At 53.8% G+C, this 22,777-nt stretch overlaps 2 protein-coding genes across 7 annotated transcripts; one reads left to right on the top strand and one right to left on the bottom strand.

The window, feature by feature from the left end:
* Positions 1–1,147: 1,147 nt before the first annotated feature.
* Positions 1,148–3,873, bottom strand: RPL8 (ribosomal protein L8). Its single transcript, XM_006070065.4, has 6 exons — positions 3,713–3,873; positions 3,343–3,489; positions 3,119–3,260; positions 2,684–2,902; positions 1,570–1,685; positions 1,148–1,341 (listed from the first exon to the last, which is right to left on the bottom strand). Exons 2-6 carry the CDS (start codon positions 3,478–3,480, stop codon positions 1,183–1,185), a joined length of 774 nt encoding a protein of 257 aa, XP_006070127.1. The 5' UTR covers positions 3,481–3,489; positions 3,713–3,873; the 3' UTR covers positions 1,148–1,182.
* An 8,203-nt stretch (positions 3,874–12,076) lies between these two features.
* Positions 12,077–21,639, top strand: ZNF7 (zinc finger protein 7). 6 transcript variants are annotated; one of them, XM_006070072.4, is made up of 7 exons: positions 12,078–12,225; positions 12,695–12,746; positions 13,618–13,662; positions 14,140–14,266; positions 15,982–16,098; positions 17,367–18,917; positions 19,356–21,639. In XM_006070072.4, exons 2-7 carry the CDS (start codon positions 12,723–12,725, stop codon positions 19,358–19,360), a joined length of 1,869 nt encoding a protein of 622 aa, XP_006070134.3. In that variant the 5' UTR covers positions 12,078–12,225; positions 12,695–12,722; the 3' UTR covers positions 19,361–21,639. The 6 variants fall into 6 exon arrangements, with proteins under 6 accessions (XP_006070131.3, XP_006070134.3, XP_006070130.3 ...); XM_006070069.4 differs by having other exon boundaries at positions 12,077–12,225; positions 15,985–16,098; positions 17,367–21,639; XM_006070068.4 differs by having other exon boundaries at positions 12,079–12,225; positions 17,367–21,639.
* Positions 21,640–22,777: the final 1,138 nt, after the last annotated feature.

Genomic DNA, 22,777 nt, shown 5'->3' with positions numbered 1-22,777 from the left:
GGGGCTACAGTCCATGGGGTCGTGAAGATTCACACATTAATGAGCAACTAACACACACACTGGTCAGAACAGCCCTTGTTTTAAACCTCTGCCCCCAGCACCAATGCCTGTAAATGGGGCCTTAATGCTCTTGGAGCAAACCCTCCCTGTTGCCAGCCCCCTGGACAAAGCCCCAGGCTTTACCCAGTAAAGCAAGTTATGTCCTGGCAAACATGTCCAGTGCCCTTTTCTCCAGGAAGAAGCTTACAGTCCTCTCATGACAGAGGTCTCAGCAACAAAGGGTCGCTGTCTAGGTGTGGGTGGCTGAGGGCAGGTGGGGCCCCAGAAAGGCAAGACCAAAACTGAAGTTCACACTAGCAACAGGCATGGACCATGAGAACACAGACACCTGGAACCAGTGACACCTGTTACCAAGGGACCCTGCCGCACAGCATCCCAAGATAGCCAAGATGACCAGCTGCTGTGTGCCACTTAGGAAGGTGGCTGCCAGTGCCCTCCACCCAGGCTACTGAGGGGATCCTTCCTCAGCCAGCCACCCACCACCCACCCTTACTGTCCCCTTACCATTACCTTACCTCTCACTGTCTGCTTACCAGTCACTCCTGTGGTCAGTTACCCACAGTGGCTTGCAGCTCTTGCTTTCACATCAGCTCACAAGCAGATCCACCAGGGGCAGGGCACTCTAGCTGGCCTGTGGAAGCACGTGGTCCTGTCACTTATGAGCCCCCAACCCACATTGGTGCCCAAGCCAGCATGGCCCTATCAGCTTTGACCAGTCTATCATTTAAGTTCCAGACAAGGTGCAGGTGAGCCATCGCAAAAAAGGAAGCCCGTCTGGTCCTTCCACTGCAGGACAGAACACCCTGGCCCTCAGCCTGTGGCACCAGGGGCACCATTCACACCCAATAGCACCCAGACCCTCAAGACAAGTTGAAGGTAATGAACAGGAGACGTGGAGGTTACATTCCTTGCGAGTGGGATTTTCTGCTGTATGTGTTGGGGGCGGGGGGGTGGGTGCGATTTACAAGAGGCAAGGTGTGAAGCAACCCAGCAGCCTCACCTCCCAGAGCCTCCACTGTTCCCTGGTGCACAGGGCACTCCTCGGAGAGCGGACCCTTCCCTCTGAAACCAGAAACACACAGCTCAGTTGTGAAAAGAAACAAGCTTTATTGAGCCACAGCCCTAGTTCTCCTTCTCCTGCACAGTCTTGGTTCCCCGGAGACGCCCAGTCCGGCGGGCAGCAATGAGACCCACTTTCCGGCCAGCAGGGGCGTCTCTGCGGATAGTAGAGGGTTTGCCGATGTGCTGGTGGTTGCCACCTCCGAAGGGATGCTCGACAGGCTGCAGGAAGAAAAGAGATGATGGTGAGGTGGGGCTGACCCTCATCTACCTCAGGAGGGCTTGGGAACTGGCAGATTCAACCGGTCTGCGCTTACAAACTATCAGCTACCTCACACCACAGATCTCCCACCATAAAGAGGAGACACTCCAGGAAGGAACTTGTCCACCCAGTCTCACAGGCCTCATACACTGAATACTGACCCCACTGTCCACTTCTGGGCTACTTACATTCATGGCCACACCCCGCACCCGTGGCCAGCAGTTCCTCTTTGCCTTATACTTGTGGTAGGCACGGCCGGCCTTCAGAATGGGCTTGTCAATGCGGCCACCTCCAGCCACCACACCTGTTGGAGACCAGGAGACTCAGGGAGATGTATCACCCACCCCACCCAGCACTGGGGGACACTCCCCTCAGGCAGAGCATCCCCTGGTGTGTCCTTGCCAGTGCCCCACCACCAGGTGTCGTTCAGGATCACATGATCCCAGGAGCCTCAAAAATGCCTGGAAACCATCACCAAGCAGTAACTCCTGCAACAGCCTATCAGCTAGGGCTTCCCCAGTGGCTCAGACAGTAAAGAATCTGTCTGCAATGCAGTATACCCAAGTTCAATCCCTGGGTTGGGAAGAAGCCCTGGAAAAGGGAATGGCAACCCACTCCAGTATTCTTGCCTGGAGAATTCCATGGACAGGAAATTCCATGGGATCGCAAAGAGTCACGACTAAGCGACTAACACACACAGCCTGTTGGCTGACAGTTTCTTCAGCTACAGGGTAGCTAAACCAGGGCTTTATTCACATCGTCTGGAATGCCCACCTTGAGCCACAGCTTTGCAGAAGCCCTCCCCTTTGCAGGGTCTGGCACTAGGCTCCTCCCCACCCCAAAGAGACAGCTGACCTGGCCCACCACTTCTCTTACATTGTTCTGCTTATTCTGTGAGCACACCCTCAAGAGCCTCCCCCAGGCAGGACTGGATTTACCACACGGATTCAAAGACGTTGTCAAACAGCCAACAAACTTGAGTACATGCATTTCAACACACTTTGTGGCTTTAACCAAGTGGCCCACAAAAGCAAAGATCACCTAAATATAGGTTATCTCAGAGTGCAACTAAGCCTGCCTTTACTTTAAGTCCAGCATGTTGAACCCACTCTCATTCAACACCCAACCAGGAGTTAAACAGGAACTACTTGCACTCACTTAACAAGTATCCCGAATTAGACCACATATTGTGCTCAAGCTTAAAAAGCTCCCTGAGTGAAACAGACAGTTGGGTTCCTGGCCCGTCTAGCTGCTGGCTGTCCACAGGAGACCCACAGCATACAAGCGTTGCCTTCCACTCACCGACCACAGCTCTGTTGGCAGAGGAGATGACCTTTTTGGAGCCCGAAGGCAGCTTCACTCGCGTCTTCTTTGTCTCAGGGTTGTGGGAGATGACTGTGGCATAGTTTCCGGAGGCTCTTGCCAGCTTGCCTCGGTCACCAGGCTTCTCCTCCAGACAACACACGATGGTACCCTCAGGCATGGTGCCCACCGGGAGCACGTTGCCGATGTTGAGCTGGGCTGCAAGAGAAAGGTGGTATGTCCTCGCCACTGCTAGCCAAAACCAAGGCCAGCCTCCTCCCACAGCTCTCTGGGCACTCACCGGGACGCCTGGCCAAGCAGGTGTCCCCAAGTGAAGACTGCAACCTTAACGTTCCTGCCTGGACCCAAGCTGTAAACCGCCAGGCACCGCAAGTCCCTCCCCATCAAGACCTTTCACCTCGGCGCGGAGCTCACCCTTCTTGCCGCAGTACACAAACTGGCCGGTGTGGATGCCCTCAGCAGCGATGAACAGCTCTGTCCGCTTCTTAAAACGGTACGGATCCCGGAAAACCACTTTGGCAAGGGGCGCTCCGCGGCCCGGGTCGTGGATGATGTCCTGCGGGTCGAGGCAGCGTGATCGGCTTGGGGGTCCCGCTGGGCGCCCCGCGCCCCAATCCGTCCCGGCCCACACCCCGAACCTTCACGATGCCCTTGATATATCCGTGTCGCTCGGCGAAATCCACGGCGCGTAGGCGCGCGGCGCCTTTTCTGTGCTTCACATGTGCGCGGAACACGGAGCCGGCGCCCTTCCTCTGCCCACGGATCACGCGGCCCATGGCGGCGATCTGAAGGAAGCTCACAGTCAGCGGCCGTTCGGCCCTTGCATCCCCACCACCGGGCTTCAGGGGCCCCGCTCCCTCGGCTCCTCCCTCCCGCCCTCAGGACTCTCCGCGTCCCCAGCCCCAGCCGTGCGCCCCGGCGCTTTTTCCAGAGTCAGCTAGGGTCCCTAGCGGAGCCTAGGACAACGAGGGGCGCCGGATGGCGCCGGATAGCACCAACACGTCCTACCTGCTGCAGAGCGCGGCCCAAAGAGGAGACACGGCCCTAGAGAGCCGCCTTATCTTCCGGGGTGGGGCCGAGAGCCCGTAACCTTCCGGCCAAGGGCCGCCGCCGCCGCCGCAATGCACGCCGGGACTTGTAGTTCTATGGAGGTCGCCCGTAGCTCCTCCCGCGCTCCCGGCCTTCTGCTTAAGCGCACTGAGTTAGACCGGCCGGCGCTGCACTTAAGACCCGGCGCGGGTCTAGCGGCGAGGCTGCTCTCTAGCAGAGGGGCCGCGGATTGGGTGGGCAAGGCTACCCGGCAGGGAGTCTCCAGCAAGATACATCTTTCTTTCTTGGGGAGAGGGCCCTCCTGGAGAAGTGGGAGGAGTCCTTCCAGAGAAGGTCCCTGGAGTTAGCAAAAGAGGAGGTGGAACCCCTGAATGATTACAGAGTAGGCGCAGACGGGGAGAGTTTAGTGATCAAGACTCTGGGTGTGCAGATTAGGCCTGAAGGGGGAGACCCGGCGAGGTAGGGAGAGAGGGAGGGCAGGGGTCTCACGGAGCAGAGGGGCTTCTGCTCGGGACTCCGGGGTGGTGTTTTTGCTCCAGTGTGGCCTCGCAGGGGTGGATGGCAGGGAGACATCGGAAGATGACAGGAGCGGGAAGGAAGTGGCCATGTGGCCACGTTCTGAAGCCACGAGGGAGCAGAGGGGACTGCATGAGGACCAGTTAAGAGGCAACCGGCTGGGCTTGTCAAGGAGAGCCCACCAGGGGGGCAGCACTTCCCACAGCAGGGCCAGAGCTGAGGGGCACCTGGATCTTCTTGGGGCAGGTTGAGGGGTTTTGAGGTCAGCTCCTCAAAAGACCAGAAGGTCAGAGGGATGGAGGTGGGGACAGTGCTTAGACTTGTGTGCTGTGGGGTCCCTGGGATGGAGTATGGGGGAGGGACGGGGCGGGACACACGGCCCTCTACTCTCCCTTTGACCCTAAACTGGCTTCCCAAGCTGTGGATGCAGCCAGAATAAGGCTGACCAAGCCCACTCCAGGCTTGTGTCCAGGCTCTCACCACAGTCTGGCTACGACAGAGGTAGCAGTGCAAGCCCAGGAGCCAGGGCGTGTCTGGTGGCTGTGAGCCCCCACTGGGGGCCATGGGCCCAGGGAAGCCTGAGACCTGCTGTTCATGGGTGGTGCTCATGTGGACTCCTCCCTAAGGCCTACCTTGAGGCACATGTGTAGACTCAAGGAAGGGCAGCTGATGGTGGGGCTTGGAAGGTGCACACCCCTGCCTCATGCTTGGGGCATCTATGCAGAGATGGTAGTACTGGCTGGCCAACCTCCCACAGTCGGAGATCTGTGCCTCAGCTCCCCTCACTGGTCTGAATGTCGGCTTCCACATGAGGCAACTGAGCCTGATATACAGCCAGGTCTCTGCAGATCCGGGCCATTCAGGGTGGTGAGGACAGCCTCCCTGGGCATGGGGTTCTCAGATCTTCAGGAGGGGCCCAACTGCCTCTGTCCCCAGATGAGGCACTCCCCACACAGTGCCTTTGCTCACACTGGTCAGCTGGGGTGCCCTCTAATACCACCGAGGTCCACTTCCTTTAAAAGTTGTTCTTCTCACACCTACACACAAGTAATTTGGAATAAACTCAAGTAACCATGCCCCTCTTCTTTTTCAGCTATGCTCCCCACGCTAGCATCTTTGGCAAACAGAACCCTATACTCCTGCTGTCTTTGATGGGAACAATAATACTACCGATCATAAGATCACTGTGAGGGTTAGATGAGTGAATACGCATGAATATAAAGTAAGCCTACAAAAATCACCAGGGCTGTAGAAGTTAGAGGGGCCAAGCTCAGGCACAGACAGGAGAGGTGGCCTGAGAGAGTGACCAGGGGGAGCACAGGGAGCCTTCAAGGTCCTGGGCAGGATCAGCTTGTTGACAAGAGTTGCGCTGCACACTGAAGGTGTTTTTATCTCCTTTTTGTGTATTCTACTTCTAAAAATGGGTTTGTTTTTTTTTAAGTGTGCATGGGGGACTTCCCTGGTCCAGTGGATAGGACTCTACACATCCACTGCAGGGGGCAGGGTTCAATCCCTGGTCTCGGAACTAGGAGTTCTCATGGCACAACTAAAGAGCCCACATGCCTCAAGGAAGATGGAAGAGCCTGCATGCCACAACTAAGACCCACTGCAGCCAAATAAATAAATATTAGAAGAAAAATTAAAAAACATTCTCTGAAAGACCCACCTACAGTGATGAATGCTGGCCTGAGGTGCAGACAGGTCGTTGCCTCTGAGCTGTGTCAGGTAGTGGGCTCTCTGGCTTCAGAGCTCCTGCAACCCCACAGCAGAGCCCCACCCCCCGCCCCTCACCACCACCACCCCAACACACACACACCACTCAGTGATCATCTGGTCCCACACTGCAGGTCAGGCCAGCCGCTGTGATTTTATCTGCATTTGGGGGCCTCCTGGGGGCCTCTTGGACATTTAGGGGTTGTGTATGGGGCCTTCTTAACTTACTTGTCCCTTTCCGTAGACAAATAGCTCTTCTGTTCACTCCACCCTTTCCCGTGTCTGCCCACGTGCTCTGTGTTGTATATCTGAAAACCGTCTCATCCACTCTCCTAATTTGTTGTTCTACAGAAAAACTGAATATTCTGGAGTGGTCCAGCAAACACACACAATAGAGCCTTTATACTTTCATTTTGAGTTAATTGCTGCTCATTAACATAAGCATAATGGGGATTTTCTTCTAATTTTGAAAAAATATTAATGACTTCCCTGATGATCCAATGGCTAAGACTGCCTGCTCCCAATGCAGGGGCCTGCGTTCGATCCCAGGTCAGGGAACTAGATCCCACATACTGCAACTAAGACCTGGCCCAGCCAAATATATATACATAAATATATTAAAGTGAAAGTGAAGTTGCTCAGTTGTGTCTGACTCTTAGCAACCCCATGGACTGCAGCCCACCAGGCTCCTCCATCCATGGGATTTTCCAGGCAAGAATACTGAAGTGGAGTGCCATTGCCTATTAGCAAATCTCTGAAGTACTTGCAAAATGTGGTCTTCTCACTAATAAGCTAAGAATGTACTTAAAGAGGTACCCTTTTCCCAAACAAAGTGCATTTTTAGCCCTGACATTTTTTTTCCAACTTTTTAAAGCATGGTAAAATACACATAATATTTGCCATTGTAGTCATTTATAAGTATGCAGTTTAGCAGTATTGGGCTTCCCTTGTGGCTCAGCTGGTCAAGAATCCACCTGTAATGCGGGAGACCTGGGTTTAATCCCTGGGATGGAAAGATCCCCTGGAGAAGGGAAAGGCTACCCATACCAGTATTCTGGCCTGGAGAACTCCATGGACTGTATAGTCCATGGGGTTACAAAGAGTCGGACATGACTGTGTGACTTTCACTTTCACTTTTGGTGGTATTAGGGTTAGGGTTAGGAGATGGGCCCCTGGGCTGGACACTAGGTGTTTGTCAACTGGAGTAAAATTCAAGCTTTGTTCTCACCCTGACACTTCAAGGACAAAGCTAGTGGCAAAAACTGAGCTCTGTTAAAGCAATGAGATGACCACTCCTGAGGTTAAGGAAGACTTCTCTGTCTGCACTTGCACAGGAAGGCTTCATGGGGGTCGAAAAGCAAGGGAGCCCCACCCCATTACAAGTGTGGACATGCACCCACAGGCCTCTGCCTTGGGATTCATCTTAGAAAAAAGTTGTGCACACATATTGGGGAGGGTCCAAGGACCAGTCAGATGTGAAGAAAGAAACAAAATAATTGGCCAAATGTAAACAAAGACCCCAAACACCAGGAGAGATAAGAAAGCCTTCCTTAGTGATCAACACAAAGAAACAGAGGAAAACAATAGAATTGGAAAGATTAGACATCTCATCAAGTAAATTAGAAATATGAAGGGAACATTTCATGCAAAGATGGACACAATAAAGGACAGAAATGGTATGGACCTAACAGAAGCAGAAGATATTAAGAAGAGGTGCAAGAATACACAGAACTATACAAAAAAGATTTTCATGACCCAGATAACCATGATGGTGTGATCATTCACCTAAAGCCAGACATCCTGGAGTGCAAAGTCAAGTGGGCCTTAGGAAGCGTCACTATGAACAAAGCTAGTAGAGGTGATGGAATTCCACTTGAGCTATTTCAAATCCTAAAAGATGGTGCTGCGAAAGTGCTACACTCAATATGCCTACAAATTTGGAAAACTCAGCAGTGGCCACAGTACTGGAAAAGGTCAATTTTCATTCCAATCCCAAAGAGAGGCAAAGCCAAAGAATGTTCAAACTACTGCACAATTGCACTCATCTCACACGCTAGCAAAGTAATGCTCAAAATTCTCCAAGCTGGGCTTCAACAGTACATGAACGGAGAACTTCCAAATGTTCAAGCCGGATTTAGAAAAGGCGAGGAACCACAGATCAAACTGCCAACACCCACTGGATCAGAGAAAAAGCAAGAGAATTCCAGAAAAACATCTACTTCTGCTTCATTGACTACACTAAAGCCTTCGACTGTGTGGATCACAACAAACTGTGAAAAATTCTTCAAGACATAGGAATACCAGACCACCTTACCTGTCTCCTGAGAAACTTGTATGCAGGTCAAGAAGCAAAGGTTAGAACTGGACGTGGAACAACAGACCGGTTCAAAGTTGGGAAAGGAGTACGTCAAGGCTATATATTGTCACCTTGCTTATTTAACTTATATGCAGGGTTCAGTTCAGTTCAGTCACTCAGTCGTATCCGACTCCTTGCGACCCCATGAACCGCAGCACGCCAGGCCTCCCTGTCCATCACCAACTCCCGGAGTTTACCCAAACTCATGTCCATTGAGTCGGTGATGCCATCCAACCATCTCATCTTCTGTCGTCCTCTTCTTCACCCACCCTCAGTCTTTCCCAGCATCAGGGTCTTTTCAAATGAGTCAACACTTCACATCAGATGGCCAAAGTATTGGAGTTTCAGCTTCAACATCAGTCCTTCCAATGAACACCCAGGACTGATCTCCTTTAGGATGGACTGGTTGGATCTCCTTGCAGTCCAAGGGACTCTCAAGAGTCTTCTCCAACACCACAGTTCAAAAGCATCCATTCTTTGGCGCTTAGCTTTCTTTATAGTCCAACTCTCATGTCCATACATGACCACTGGAAAAACCATAGCCTTGACTAGACAGACCTTTGTTGACAAACTGCTGTCTCTGCTTTTTAATATGCTGTCTAGGTTGGTCATAACTTTCCTTCCAAGGAGTAAGTGTCATTTAATTTCATGGCTGCAATCACCATCTGCAGTGATTTTGGAGTCCAGAAAAATAAAGTCAGCCACTACTTCCACTGTTTCCCCATCTATTTCCCATGAAGTGATGGGACCGGATGCCATGATCTTCGTTTTCTGAATGTTGAGCTTTAAGCCAACTTTTTCACTCTCCTCTTTCACTTTCATCAAGAGGCTCTTTAGTTCTTCTTAACTTTCTGCCATAAGGGTGGTGTCATCTGCCTATCTGAGGTTATTGATATTTCTCCCAACAATCTTGATTCCAGCTTGTGCTTCATCCAGCCCAGCGTTTCTCATAATGTACTCTGCATATAAGTTAAATAAGCAGGATGACAATATACAGCCTTGACATACTCCTTTTCCTATTTGGAACCAGTCTGTTGTTCCATGTCCAGTTCTAACTGTTGCTTCCTGACCTGCATACAGGTTTCTCAAGAGGCAGGTCAGGTGGTCTGGTATTCCCATCTCTTTCAGAATTTTCCAGTTTATTGTGATCCACATAGTCAACAAAGCAGAAACAGATGTTTTTCTGGAACTCTTTTGCTTTTTCTGACATCTTACCATTCCTGATTAAAACAAAATCCACATACATTTTAACTCACAAGGAGATTCCTGAGTGTTCGGGGATAGTGACAGCCTTCAGCAGCTCTGTCCCACTTCACTGAAAGTGTTATTTCCCTGTGCCATCTACTAGACTACAGAAAGTGGCCTTGGAAACACATCTCTTTAAAAATATATATACATATTTGTCCACACAATCTTGTGGGATCTTAATTCCCCAATCAGGAAGTGAATCTGTATGCTTGGCAGTGACAGTGTGGAGAACTAAGGACTGGATTGCCAGGGAATTCTCAAAGATAATTTAATTATTTATCGATTGATTTTTGGCTGTGATGGGTCTTCGTTGCTTTTGCGTGGGCTTTCTTTAGTTGCAGCAAGCCGGTCTACTCTTCATTGCCATGTGTGGGCTTCTCATTCTGGTGGCTTCTCTTGTTGCGGAGCACAATCTCTAGGCATGTGAGCTTCAACAGTTCTTGTACCCCAGGTTCAGTGACTGCAGCACATGGGCTTAGTTGTTCTGAGGCATGTGGAATCCTCCCGGACCAGGGATCAAACCTGTGTCCCCTCCCATCCACGGCACCAACAGGGAAGTCCTCGAAAATAACTTTCAAGCATGGCTTTTCCCCTGGGAACACTTACAGCTCAGAATCCTAATCCCAGGCTGGAAATAGCTGGAAAGTGATTTGGGTTTGCCCAGAGAAGAGGCACTGTGACCATCTGGGGACCATGCAGGCCCCTGGCTGTTAACAGTCTGTTTGTTCAGTGGGTCCAAGGCTCAGTGAGGATTATGGAATGCAGGTGTGGAGGCCCTGGAATGGCCTGCAGGGACAGACACAGTCTCCTTCACCCCGCACCCAGGTAGCACCCTCAGAACCCTGGTCCCCACACCTCCCACACTGCCCAGGTGTCTGCCGGGTGGACACTCTGGGCCAGACTCTTGTGGCAGCTGAGGTGGTTCTGTCATCAGTCTGAAGATCCCAGTGTCAGCCCTGGCTCCCCTTCTTGCTCCCTGGGTCAGCCTCACGTTAGAGTAGGAGTGCTCCCCTGATCTTGAGTAGGAGTACTCCCCTCCTTGAGGGGCTAGGCTGGGGCCCAGGTTTGCCAGGACCTCCTAGCTCAAGATGGTGCAGTGTGATGACACTCCAGCAGAAGGGGGACCCAGTAGGTCAGGACACCAGTGAGCTCAGGGTGCCTGAGTACTTGGCTAGGGGTTAGGGTTAAGAAGCAGGTGTACACCCAGTCCTTTCCCATTCCCCATTTCTTCATCTATTCATCTTTTGCACAGATGCTTTCAGAGTTATGAGGGAGGATGTGGAGATGGGAGAGCTGAGAATTGTTCGACATCTGGAGGCGTGGGGTGGGAGACCCAGACTACACCCCGCAGGTGCCCAGGGAAAAGAGCTGGTTCCTCTGAGCATTCTAGGTTTTCCCTTCCACCTCCCCTAGGAGTCGATCCAGGAACTGACTCTGTCCACCTCCTTCCTTGGGCTTGCGCCCATTCACCGGGGCTTTGCCAGGGACCCCAGGGTTTGGATCATCAATGAGGCTGGTGTCAGGGCCCTCCCCTCAACCTTGCTGCTCCAGGGCTGTCCAGTGTGAGAAGTTCCAAGGGCCCGGACCGCACGGGAAGCTGTGGCCTCCGAAGACACGCGCAGCGTCCTCCCCAAAGCTGAGGGAGCTGGGCTGCCGAAGGGGAGGCTCCTGCCGAATCCCAAAGAAGTTGGGGTGCCCTCCCCCTACACACAGGACCGCGTGGGTATGGGAGAAAACCCAGAACAGGCTGCCCCAGGAGCCAGATAAAGCTGGGTTGGGAGAGGGCACGGCGAGGAGCAGTCCTGACCAGACACCCGGGCGCTCTGCCCTTCGCCTGAGGGCCCACCGCCTCAGGTCTCTCGGCGGGTCCTAGGTTGTCCCGCTGCCTCGAGCCCCGCGACGCAGCCAGGGACGCCAGCCAGACGTCCCGGTTGACGTCTGCCCTGGGCCTCTCCTCCTGGTGGTCCTCACCCTTTCTGCAGCCCTCACAGCCTCATCTCTGGGCTGTCGGTGCCCCTCCACACTCTGCGGTGCCCGTGGCCCGAGACATCTCCACACCAAGGACAGGAACACCTACTCTCTCCACAGGGCTCCTCTGCGCCCCACCTGGCCGCTCGCCCCCGTACTCCACTGGGCACAGCTGGGGCAGCGGCGTCTCTGTAGTCCTGGAGCCTGGAACAGGCCCAGCAGGCGCGTTCTGCCTAGCAGCAGCCCGCACACAGAACCCAATGCGGGGACCAGCGGCCCAGACTGTGACCAGAGGTGAGCGGGGCCGGCCCGGGCGACCCTCAGATCGCTCTCCTCCGGTTTCGTCCGGGTCTACTCCCCGCCTCCAGGCCACACAGCAGCGAGCCCGGGCCCTCGCTTTCCCTCGGCCCCAGCCCCGCCCTCCTTGAACTGTGACCCCGCCCTTTACCGGATTCCGCCCCGCCCGCTCCGGGCTCTGTCGGTTCCCAAGCTACCTGGCCCTGCCGGGTCTCCGGCTTCCTGGGTTGGGGAACAGCTGGGAACCACCGAGTCGGCTGAGCCTCCGAACCGCCCAGAGCAACCGGAAGTCTGCGGGGCGAGCGGCCGCCAGCGGCCGAGGCCCGTTTCCGGCGTCGTCGCGCTGCTAGAGTCTCCGGCTGGCCCCGGGAGGGTGAGTCGGTGCTGAGGGCGTAGATTAGAGTCGGGGCGGCCCAAGTTCTCCTCCCCTCTTTGGTCTAAGAGGTCTCCTACCGGCCCCCGCGTCCTCCCGCCTCCGATGAGGCGGGCTCCGCGCTCCCCCGGCCTCTCCGCTGGGAAGCGCTGGTGAAGCGGGCAGCTCTGAGAGCCCGTTGGCGCCGGTAGGGCGGTGGTCGAGACTTGTCCGTCTTGGCCGGGAAGAAGCGGGAGGGGTCGTCCCACAGATCCGGCCTCGCGGCAGCCTCGTAGCCTCCCCTTCGGTTCTAGGCATGCTCCAGCCTGCATACCCATCATCTCCCTCGGGGGCACTCTTTTACCCTTTCTCACTGCTCCTTCAAGACCTAGACTTCATGAAGGTGGCCAAAAGGGCTATGTCTTGGGATCGTAGGCTGTGTATTTTTTCTTAATTCTGGCTGCTACTTAGAGCCTGTACTTCTCTACAGGGACCCAGGATCCAGCACCGGGAGGTACATGCCTGCTGCTGGCCAGGCCCAGGTGGGGAACCGCTTAACAGTGGTCACTGCAGTCTGAATCAGCTCATGGCCTAAAGCTTCTTCCCTCAAGCCGCTTTTGGAGTCAGAATCTCCCCTAGGAAGTCCACTTCTCTTTCTGACCTCCCAGGGGGATGCCCGGAGAGGGGTCAGATTTTTGTACAAAGGTTGGGGTGTGGTCAGGTGTCCCCTCCTCTTTTCCGTGCAGTCCATCCTTCTGGTTCCTGTCTACTCCAGCCGCCCGTCACACCATGACTCATCTTGCTGCCTGAGATCTTGCCCCACTGGCTCATTCAGCCCTAGTCCTTCCTGCCTCGGAGGGTCCTTCTTGCCTCTGGCCCTTGCACACGAGGCCCTTGCCTCTGTTCCTGCTGCCTACGAGTTCCCTCCCCACCCCGATTAGCACTGAGTTAGCACCTAGGGGAAGTGACCCATCAGACTAAGTCCGAGTTTCCTAGTGTAAATGCTTTCTGAGTCCCTTGTACTTGTGCTGTCATCACAGTTTAATTTTGGTTTGTTTGCATGGTCAGTTAGCTCTTTCCCCCACTAGGCTGCTCCAAGAAGGTAGAGTCCTTGTGCGCTATTCACTACCACATCCCTATTGCCTAGCCGAGCACCTGGTACACGTGGCAACTACCCATTACATGTTTGTGGAGTAATTCTTACATGTCACACTCTCTGAAAGACGAATGAAGCTTCGGAGGGCAGATCCTGTAGTGCTACGGCCATTTTGGCCCCACCACAAGTCCCTGCCAGAGAACACTTGGAGTTGGAAGTAAAAGATTGGAGGATGTGGTACCCCCTCGATTAGTCTGGAAGTGAGAGGTTGGGGCCTCCAGGATTGTGACCTCTGACTCTTTGGTAACTGCCAACAGGTCTCTCAGCCAGGACACGTGGATTCCCACCCACCGAGCCTCATGGTAGGAGTCTGATTTCCCCTGTTCCCTCCCTCGTCTTGTGAGGCCCCTACCTGCTCCTCTGGGCACCCACCATGCCCAATGGGCCTGGAGCTAGACCCTCGGCCTCTTGCTGACCCCTTGCCAGTCTCGGGTGTGTCCAAGGTAGTGAGCAAAGCCTGCTCAGATTGGGCCTGCCTGAGGCTTTTGGGGGAGGGTTGTAGATCCCCATGACCTGGGTCCCTCCCTCTCCTCCATACTGTCTCTCCCCTTGATTTTATTTTATTTTTTGGCTACATTGCACAGCTTGCAGGATCTTACTTCCCTGACCAGGGATTGAGCCTGTGCCCCCTACAGTGGGAGCAGAGTCCTGACCACAAGACAGCCAGGGAATTCCTTCCTCCCCTCAATTTTAAAACCAAAGGGGCCTGGTGACTGTCTCCCTCAACCTTGTGGTCTGTGTGCTTGAGACAGCCAGGAGACTGGTGTGTGTCCTTTCAGGAGGCTGTGACATTTGGTGATGTGGCCGTGCACTTCTCGCGGGAGGAATGGCAGTGTCTGGACCCTGGCCAGAGGGCTCTCTACAAGGAGGTGATGCTTGAGAACCACAGCAGTGTGGCTGGACTAGGTGAGGCTTTATTTGGACACCCCTAGCCCTTCCATCATCGGTCAGCACCCACGTATTTTGGCCTCTGCTAGAGGCTGCAGATCTGGAGGCCATGTGGTCGAGCCCTCATGAGCTAGGGAGGGGCTTGGGACTGTGAGTCCTTGTGGGTCAGAAGCTGACCCCAGGAGGAGTCTTGGTGAGCCAAGCAGGCTCCCAGGTTTGCATACGTCATGTGATTCAGTGCTCACAGGGTAGGTGGACTTTCTGCCTGAATGGGTAGAAATACAATCCAAACTTGAAATGGCTGAAACAGTTACTCAGATTTTCAGTTTTTCTAGTGTGTACTTATTCAGAACACTCTTCATTTTTAATGTCTGTTATGTTTGTATTTGTTTCCCTTATTTATTTTTGCAGCATTTTTTCATTGTGTTGACCATGATTGATACTGACTGCCATGAGACTGTTGTTTCATCTTTCAGAGACCCAGCTTGTGGGTTTTGGGGGGCAGGAGGGGCAGGGCACTCCGTCACTGAGTCTTTCCGCCTTTCTTCCTTCTTCCCTTTTAATTTATTGGGTCTGCTGTGTTGTTACTTTTCTTTCCTTTGTACCGTTTGGCTGTGCTCACAGTGTAGGTGGACTTCTGAAAGTTAGATTGGTGGACTTTCTGCCTGAGTGAATAGAAATAGAATCCAAACTTGAAATAGCTTGAACAGCTACTCAGTCAGATTTCTTATTGTTTCTTGAGCTTAGTATTTACCTGTTCTGTGTTTACCATTCTTGTTTCTAGTTGGTGTAGTTAAAAACATGAAATTTTATGCATAAATACCACTTCAGCTGCATCCTACGACTTTTAACTCATAGTAAATACAGTTGCCACTTACTAATTCATCATATAGTTTCTGGATAGTCATAGTTTTGAGCCACCCGTTGTGGTTGCTGTGTGTCCAGCTGCACTTAGGTCAGGTGCCGTCTGTGGTATTGTTTCATGGCCTTTGCCCGACCCCCTTTCTGGCTGCCCAGGGACATCTCTCTGTGAGCAGCACACGTGTGCTTGGCGGGAACCTATTTCCTGTCGAGTGTGGGGTCCTGCTGTCACCTGAGCCTTTGACCTTCTCTGCCTGCTGCCTTCTCCACCCCATGGCTGAACACCTGAGGAGTGCTCTAGCCAGAGGGCTTGACTGGCCCTTGGGTGGGCTGGGAGCACTTCACATGGCTGCCCCACAGTATGGGGGCTACTGGCCCCAGAAGGCAGGTGCCAGGGGGTGCCTGCCGGTCTCCAGCCCTCTGCTGAGGCCCTGGGCTCTGTGTGAGGACTTGAGGCTGGGGCTGCTGGCTGATGATTGGGCTTCACACCTTCTGATTTAAAATCCATTTTGTTGGTTGATTTGTTGTTGTATTGTTTCTTAAGCAACCGTACCTCTTGGAGCATCCCTGAGGGGACTGAGGGAAGTGCTGGCTGTGCCTGCCTCTCCCCGTGGGGGAGAGCTGGCCTGTGTTCTGCAGACTTGGGTGACAGGACTCCCTGGCGATCCTGGCCCTGTCTCCATTTGCAGCAGGGCCAGACTGGGAGTCCACACGTTCCTCTCTGTCCAGCCTCAGGAGGCAGCAGGTCTGGACAGGAGGCCCCTGTGCTCCAGTAGCCCCCAACCTTTCACTCCTGGGGACCAGGGAGAACTGAGCCCCAAGCTGCACTCCCAGCCACAATGATACCGTCTCCTCCTCTGCTGCCCCCACAGCAGGATTCCTGGTCTTCAAGCCTGAGCTGATCTCCCGGCTAGAACAGGGGCAGGATCCATGGGTCCTCGACCTGCAAGGAGCAGAGGGGAGAGAGACAGCCAGGACCACCCGGACAGGTGAGAATTCCGGGCACAGGAGGGATTCAGGGTCCCCATGCCCGGCGAGGGCTCAGGTGGGAAGCTGGAGGGGGACCCCAGAGGCTATCCATGCAGCTTTGCTGAGCTGGCTGGATATGCTGTGGGGTGGGCCTAGAGGCGTAGGCCAGTCATGGGGCAGCCTCAGGAGAGACTAAACTACAGAAAAGCAAGGGCATAGAACTCCTGTGCATTATAGCAAGACAATTTGTTTTTGAACCACATTTTATTAGTTTGAATTTTACTAATATTCATATTAAGCAAAGGCACATGTGTGACTCTGAGCAGCTGTTCACCTGCCACTGCCATGCTCCCTCCAGAGTTTCATGGGGTCTGGGTGACCCAGCCTCTCAGATGAAGTTCCAGGGCTGTGTTGGTGTCCTGAAGCTGCTGTAACAAAGCACATAGACTAGAGGCTTACCACAGCCGAGATTTACTGTTCCTTAGTTGTGGGGACCACATGTCCAGGATCAAGTCACAAGCAGTGTCGTGTCCCCTCTGAAACCTGTAGGGGAGGATCCTCCCTGCCTATTCCAGCTTCTGGTGGCCCCAGGTATTCCTTGGCTGGTGGCCACATCCCTCCATCCCTCCATGTGAGGGCAAGCAGGGAGGTGGGCCCTCTGGAAACCCCCAGGAAGGAGGCATCAGTGTAGCCCAGTGTAGTTACTGTGGCCACCTGGAAGCTGAGGGGCAGGGCAGCAAGGGATGGACGCAGCAGTGTGAGTCAGAGGGCAGGACTGGCAGCGGCTGGAGAGAACCCTGCCCGGTGGACAGCTGAGGCCCACCTCTCTTGGACTCACCCGTGCGCCCCTTAGCAGCTCTTGTGCCTCATTTTTCTCAGTACATAACACCCCTCTGTTCAGTTTTCAGCCCTTCTTTCCTCCTTACTCTACTTCCTCTCACAGGCACCCTAACCCTGCCTTTTATCCTCCACCCTTTGGGCTCACTTTGCCTCTTTGTGGGTTTTTCCTCGTACTCATTCCCTGTGAGATGACCTTTTCTCCACGTAGGAGAGTGGCTCTTTGGAGTCTTCCAGGTATATAGTAACTGAATGAATGCATTAAGCATGAACAGAACCAGATTTTGACCATTGTCAAAAGGCATTGACTTCTCATCGCATCTTTCCAAATGCTCAGTACAGCCTGTCCTGGGAGGGGGCTCAGTCCCAGGGGTGGTATGCACCCCCACCCCCCAGTCTCCTTTCTCTGAGCACAGGGGATTAGCAGCAATTTGCTTCCTGTTCATTTCAGATTCTACAGTTGGGACTGATGGTGAGCAGGCCTGTGAGGACATGGACAGTTTTAAATCAGAATCTGGGGGGGTCATGGTCAAAACCTTGCCCCAGGACTTTCCCCAGAGTCCTGGCTTTGGAAACACCTCAGATCCTGAAGTCTGTTCACAGAGACAGCCAAGCTCCCTCTTCCATAAAAACTTCTTGAACATGGGGACCACGGGTCCCAGGAAGGCCTTCACTGAGGACGAGTTCCAGGGTCATGGTGAGCGGGGAAGCAGTGGCCGCCTGGGTTGTCAGCCTGATCAAAGTCAGTGGTCCTTTGGAAGGTGCGATGTATGTGGCAGGAGTTTGCGATCTCCTTCAGATGTTGCTCTGCACCAGGAAATGAATACCCAGCAGAAACCCAACAGATGCCAAGAGTGCCAAAAAAAGTTATCTGATTGCTTTCAGGGGACACATCTGAGTACCTTGCCCGGAGAGAAACCATATGAGTGTAGGGAGTGTGGGAAGGTCTTCAGGTTGTGCTCACAGCTTACTCAGCATCAGAGGATCCACACTGGAGAGAAGCCATTTAAGTGCACCGACTGCGGGAAGGCCTTTCGCCTGAGCTCAAAACTTATTCAGCATCAAAGGATTCACACTGGGGAGAAGCCCTACAGGTGTGAAGAATGTGGAAAAGCCTTTGGGCAGAGCTCCAGCCTCATCCATCATCAGAGGGTCCACACGGGAGAGAGGCCCTATGGCTGCCGGGAATGCGGGAAGGCCTTCAGCCAGCAGTCTCAGCTGGCCAGGCACCAGAGGACCCACACAGGAGAGCGGCCCTATCCGTGCCGGGAGTGCGGCAAGGCCTTCAGCCAGAGCTCAACCCTAGCTCAGCACCAGCGGATGCACGCTGGGGAGAAGCTTGAGCTCCCGAGAACCCCGGAGAGTCCCAGCCTGGGTGCACGTCAGAGGATGCATGCTCCCGAGAAGCCATTTAAGTGTGATGAGTGTGGGAAGGCTTTCCGGTGGGTCTCCCGCCTGAGTCAGCATCAACTGACACACACTGGAGAGAAACCTTATAAATGCAACAAGTGTTCAAAAGCCTTTGGTTGCAGCTCACGACTTATTCGCCACCAGAGAACTCACACTGGAGAAAAACCGTTTAAGTGCGATGAGTGTGGGAAGGGCTTTGTCCAGGGCTCACACCTCATTCAGCATCAGAGAATTCATACCGGGGAGAAGCCGTACGAGTGCAGTGACTGCGGGAAGGCCTTTAGCCAGAGCTCGAGCCTCATTTACCATCAAAGGATTCATAAGGGGGAGAAGCCCTACGAGTGCCTCGAATGTGGCAAAGCCTTCAGCATGAGCACACAGCTCACGATACACCAGAGGGTGCACACGGGCGAGAGGCCATATAAGTGCAGTGAGTGTGGGAAGGCCTTCAGCCAGAATTCCACCCTTTTCCAGCACCAGATTATCCATGCCGGGGTGAAGCCCTATGGATGCAGCGAGTGCGGGAAGGCCTTCAGCCGGAGCTCATACCTGATCGAGCACCAGAGGATCCACACTCGTGCCCAGTGGTACCGTGAGTACGGGAGCACCCTGGAGGCTTCCACCCACACGAGTCGTAGGAGAGTTAATACTGTAAAGAAACTTCACAAATGTAATGAATGTGAGAAAATATTCAGGTGGCGGTCGCATCTCATTATCCACCAGAGAATTCACACTGGAGAGAAACCCTACAAATGTGAAGAATGTGGCAAAGCTTTTAATAGGAGCTCAAGGCTTACTCAGCATCAGAAAATTCACATGGGCTAGACCACTTACCTTTACAAATGTGTATAAATGTGAATAAACCTACAGCCTTAACTTATTTGACATGGGATCTTTTACACTGAAGATCTAGAAAACTGGGGAAGATTCAGAATTGCTCTCTTAGGGAGTGTTGCGATTCATACGTGGTGTATGTTTTTGCTGGCACGTTTGACCTTATCCCCTCCAGTAAAGCTCGTGTCTCCATCAGGGTGACACGTGTAGCATTTGAGCTCTCAGAGGGATGACCCTGGACCTTGCGGACGAGGCATGAGACGAGCCCCGGCAGCCCCACCGGCTGAGGGGGTGGAAGAAGTCACCCGGGACGCCTTCCTTAGGCCCCAGGTACCAGACTGGCTTCTGCAGCAAGGATGTGTTTGTGCAGGGCTGCTGGGGGGGGGGGTGCCTGGGCTCCCCTTCTGCTCTCCTCAGCGGATATGCCTCGCAGAGCAGCCCTTCTCTTGGGGGAGGTGCTGGGTCCATGCAGGCACGCCAGGAGCAGCACCCAGGCCTGGGGACAGTGTCCCTGGCCTGCTGTAAGTCCAGAATCCAGTGGCCTCCCCGAGCATTGTCTTACAGTGGTTACAAGAATGAAAGAGCAGCCCCGAGGACGCCACCAGAGGCGTACCCTCAAAACACCAGCCACACGGACCACCAGAACTGGAAGGTCTGCAGGCAGACGCGTGAGCTGGTGCCTTTGCATAGGCCAATGGGTGCTGGAGACGCCTGCTCACCAGGATCAGCATGGGGGTGTGGCCTCAACGGGCCCCACAGGTCCCAGGGCAGAGGGCCCATGGGCGCCAAGCACTGGGTGCCAGTGAGCAAGCCCACTCTGCTGGCATCGCCTCCTGCTCAGGTTTTCTCTGCCAGCATGGCCCGGCTTGGGTCGAGTGGTCAGAGCATGTGGCCATCTTGTCACCAGTGGAAGGAACGTGCAGGGAACATCGCTGCTCTGGTTGACTGACAGGCTGGGCTGCAGAGCAGCTCCTGGAGCAGCTCAAGGCCTGCGAGCTGCAGGATGAGGCTGACGTGCAGTGGTAGCTCCCGCATGGCCCAGGGCCCTGGGCTGTGCAGGGGGACTCAGGATGAGGAGCGTCACCAGCTGCTACCCAGCACCACCCCGAGACCTGGCGATCTTTGGCACCACTGACGATAATCACAGGGCAAAGGGCTGTCTTCCATGGAGGGGCCACGTCTCCCGTGTCCAACAGGTGACCCTGAGGTCACTTGAGGGTTTATTGCAACAGGACTTGGTGGGTCACATCACATGGGTTGTTAAGCCCAGGTTCGCCTTGTGTGACGTAGCCCAGAAGCAGCCTGTGGGTTTCTCTCCGAGAACAAGTGCCAGCCGCTCCAGGTGCCTGGAGAGGTTGGGACAGCAGAGTCCAGGATGTTCTCAGCAAGTAGACGGGACTCAACCCCCCAGCAGCTCAGCCTGATTGGCTGCTTCCCTGGCACAAGGTGTGTAGGTTGCAGCGCTGTCTTGGGACAAGGATTGCCCCACCTGCAACTTCGGTGTGCTCCTGCCCTGGCTGGGGCACCATGCAGACACTGTGCGTCTGCAGCAGCTGTAACCCCCCGCTTCACCCACAACTTGTGTCTGAAAGTCAGTGCAAGACAGCAGGGACCTCTACAGACACCAGAGGTTACGTCCCCACCTCAGCTGCTGTGCCCAACCAGGTGGTCACTGCCTTCAGAGCCAGGCAAGGTGGGCACCTCTAAGTGGGCCATATCTTAGGCCTTTTGAGCCACCTAACAGTGGGACAAGATCAAGGTCCTGGGTGGACATGCCACACCCCCACCGTCTGCTGGTGCTAAGAAAGTGGTTTGTCATCGGATGGGCCCTCCCCACAAGGAGTCCTGGCCACTTCCTGGTAATGACACGCAAAGGGGTACAGGGCCTCTGGACTCCAGGGTCTGCGCCACAGGATGCTTGTCTTTCCTGACAGCACTTGCAGGCCAGCCAAAAAGGGCCTGAGGACCCAGCCTTAAACGCACTCTAGCAGCTGGACTCGGAATCAACATGGTCCTGTTGGGGCTGGCCCACTGTGTGCCCCGTGGGCCAAATGCAGGCCTGTGCCCACGTCTGTGAAGCCTGGTGATCAGCCTGAGGACGCTGGCCTGGGACCTCCACAAAACCTGAGCTGGAGTCAGTCTGTAAATGCGTGCAGGTCTGAGAAATGTAATCACAGCCAGCCAAGGAGGCTTCGCCAATGCGGCAGCTGCTTCTGATCTGACAGCCTCCTGGTTTTGCTTCCTGGCCGGTCGGCAGGGCTCCTGACCACGTGGGCTTGGTGCTGCTCACAATCCATGTGTGCTTGAATCACCTTCAGAATTTTCATGTCCCCGTTTACCTTGTAACAGGCCTAAGAACTAAGAATGGTTTTTACATTTTTAAATGGTTGGAGGCGGGTGGGGAAAGACTATTTTGTGACATTTGAGAATTATATTGAAATCAGATTTCAGTGTGACCAAATAAAGGTTCTTGGAACACAGCTGGCCCTTTGCTTGCAGAGTGCCTCTGACTGCATGGCAGTCCTGCCTCCAGCCTTTGAGGTATTATTTTTCCTCTGTTCTTATGTTTTGTTCACTTAAATGTCCCAGGATAACCAAAAATTCAATAGAAATAAATCTCAAGGCCTACATTCCAGCCTAGAATACTGGCTGCAGAAGCGTTGGGTGAGGAGTCTCCTTGGCTGCATCCGCGTGAAAAAGGTTTGTGGTATTTGTGTGTCACCTGACGACGTTGCATTCAAACTGCTGCTGCCTGGGTTTCAGATCCCAGAGCACGGAGAAGTGTCTTCCTACTTCTCTGTGTGCGCTGGGAGGAGAGGAGAGGGCTGCCTGCCAGGTGTGGGAGTTCTGGACTATCCTATCCTACTTCCAAGCTGTATTTCCCAGTTGGGGTTTCAGGAACAGTAAACTCATTTTAAGAATTTCTGGGAATTTCTTGGCACTCCAGTGGTCAGGACTCAGCTTTCCCCTAGATCCCACAAGATGCCCAGCATGGCCAAAGAGAATTTCTAGAATGGTCATAGAATAGATTCTAAAATACTTTGGATTTCTCTTTTGGAGACAAATTAAACTCATAATTTTGACCTGAAATTTGTCTTCATTATCAGATAAGCTTTATGATACTTTGAGCATTCTGGAAGCTTCATTAATAAAGTGGGGTGTCTGTGCAGAGCCCAGTGGGTTTTCACATTCGTGTGTCCCTTTGTGGATGTGGCTTGCACTCAGAGCCCAGAAGTTTTTTGAATGAATGCTGTGTTTGAGGTACAGCAGGCTTTGAGGTGAAGCTTTAGAGGCCCACAGACGAGAGAAAATGCTCCAGCGCCAAGAGTTTCCACAGAGGTCTACATAAGGTCAAACATTTGCTCTCTGCAAGGTCTTGTTCTTGTCTGGGGACACAGGGGCAGGGCTAGCTCTGCAGTCTGAGGGAGCCCTACAGGCGCGCAGGGAGGCGCAGCGTTTAAAGCCACCCTCACCCCACCTGGTTTTGCAAGGCCCTGGAAGTGAGAACGGTTTTTCTGGTTTGGGCTGTGCTGGGTCACAGCGGTGGCACACAGGATCTTTTAGTTATGGCATGCAGGATTTGATCCCCAACCTGGGATCAAACCCGGGGCCCCTGCA

The sequence above is a fragment of the Bubalus bubalis genome, chromosome 15 (assembly GCF_019923935.1).
Source record: "Bubalus bubalis isolate 160015118507 breed Murrah chromosome 15, NDDB_SH_1, whole genome shotgun sequence".
Lineage (NCBI taxonomy): Eukaryota > Metazoa > Chordata > Mammalia > Artiodactyla > Bovidae > Bubalus > Bubalus bubalis.
The sequence above is the reverse complement of the archived record's forward strand: the minus strand, read 5'-3'. Positions and strand labels throughout refer to the sequence as shown.

What these genes read in the sequence shown, in the direction of transcription:
- ZNF7 (XM_006070068.4), top strand. Translation starts at nt 12,723, where the DNA reads ATGCCTGCTGCTGGCCAGGCCCAG. An exon ending in CCCACCCACCGAGCCTCATG is followed by an intron (nt 13,663 to 14,139) that starts GTAGGAGTCTGA and finishes GTGTCCTTTCAG; the next exon opens with GAGGCTGTGACATTTGGTGA. An exon ending in CAGCAGTGTGGCTGGACTAG is followed by an intron (nt 14,267 to 15,981) that starts GTGAGGCTTTAT and finishes CTGCCCCCACAG; the next exon opens with CAGGATTCCTGGTCTTCAAG.
- RPL8 (XM_006070065.4), bottom strand. Translation starts at nt 3,480, where the DNA reads ATGGGCCGCGTGATCCGTGGGCAGAGGAAGGGCGCCGGCTCCGTGTTC. An exon ending in TGTGTACTGCGGCAAGAAGG is followed by an intron (nt 2,903 to 3,118) that starts GTGAGCTCCGCG and finishes TTTCTCTTGCAG; the next exon opens with CCCAGCTCAACATCGGCAAC. An exon ending in TGCCAACAGAGCTGTGGTCG is followed by an intron (nt 1,686 to 2,683) that starts GTGAGTGGAAGG and finishes GGTCTCCAACAG; the next exon opens with GTGTGGTGGCTGGAGGTGGC.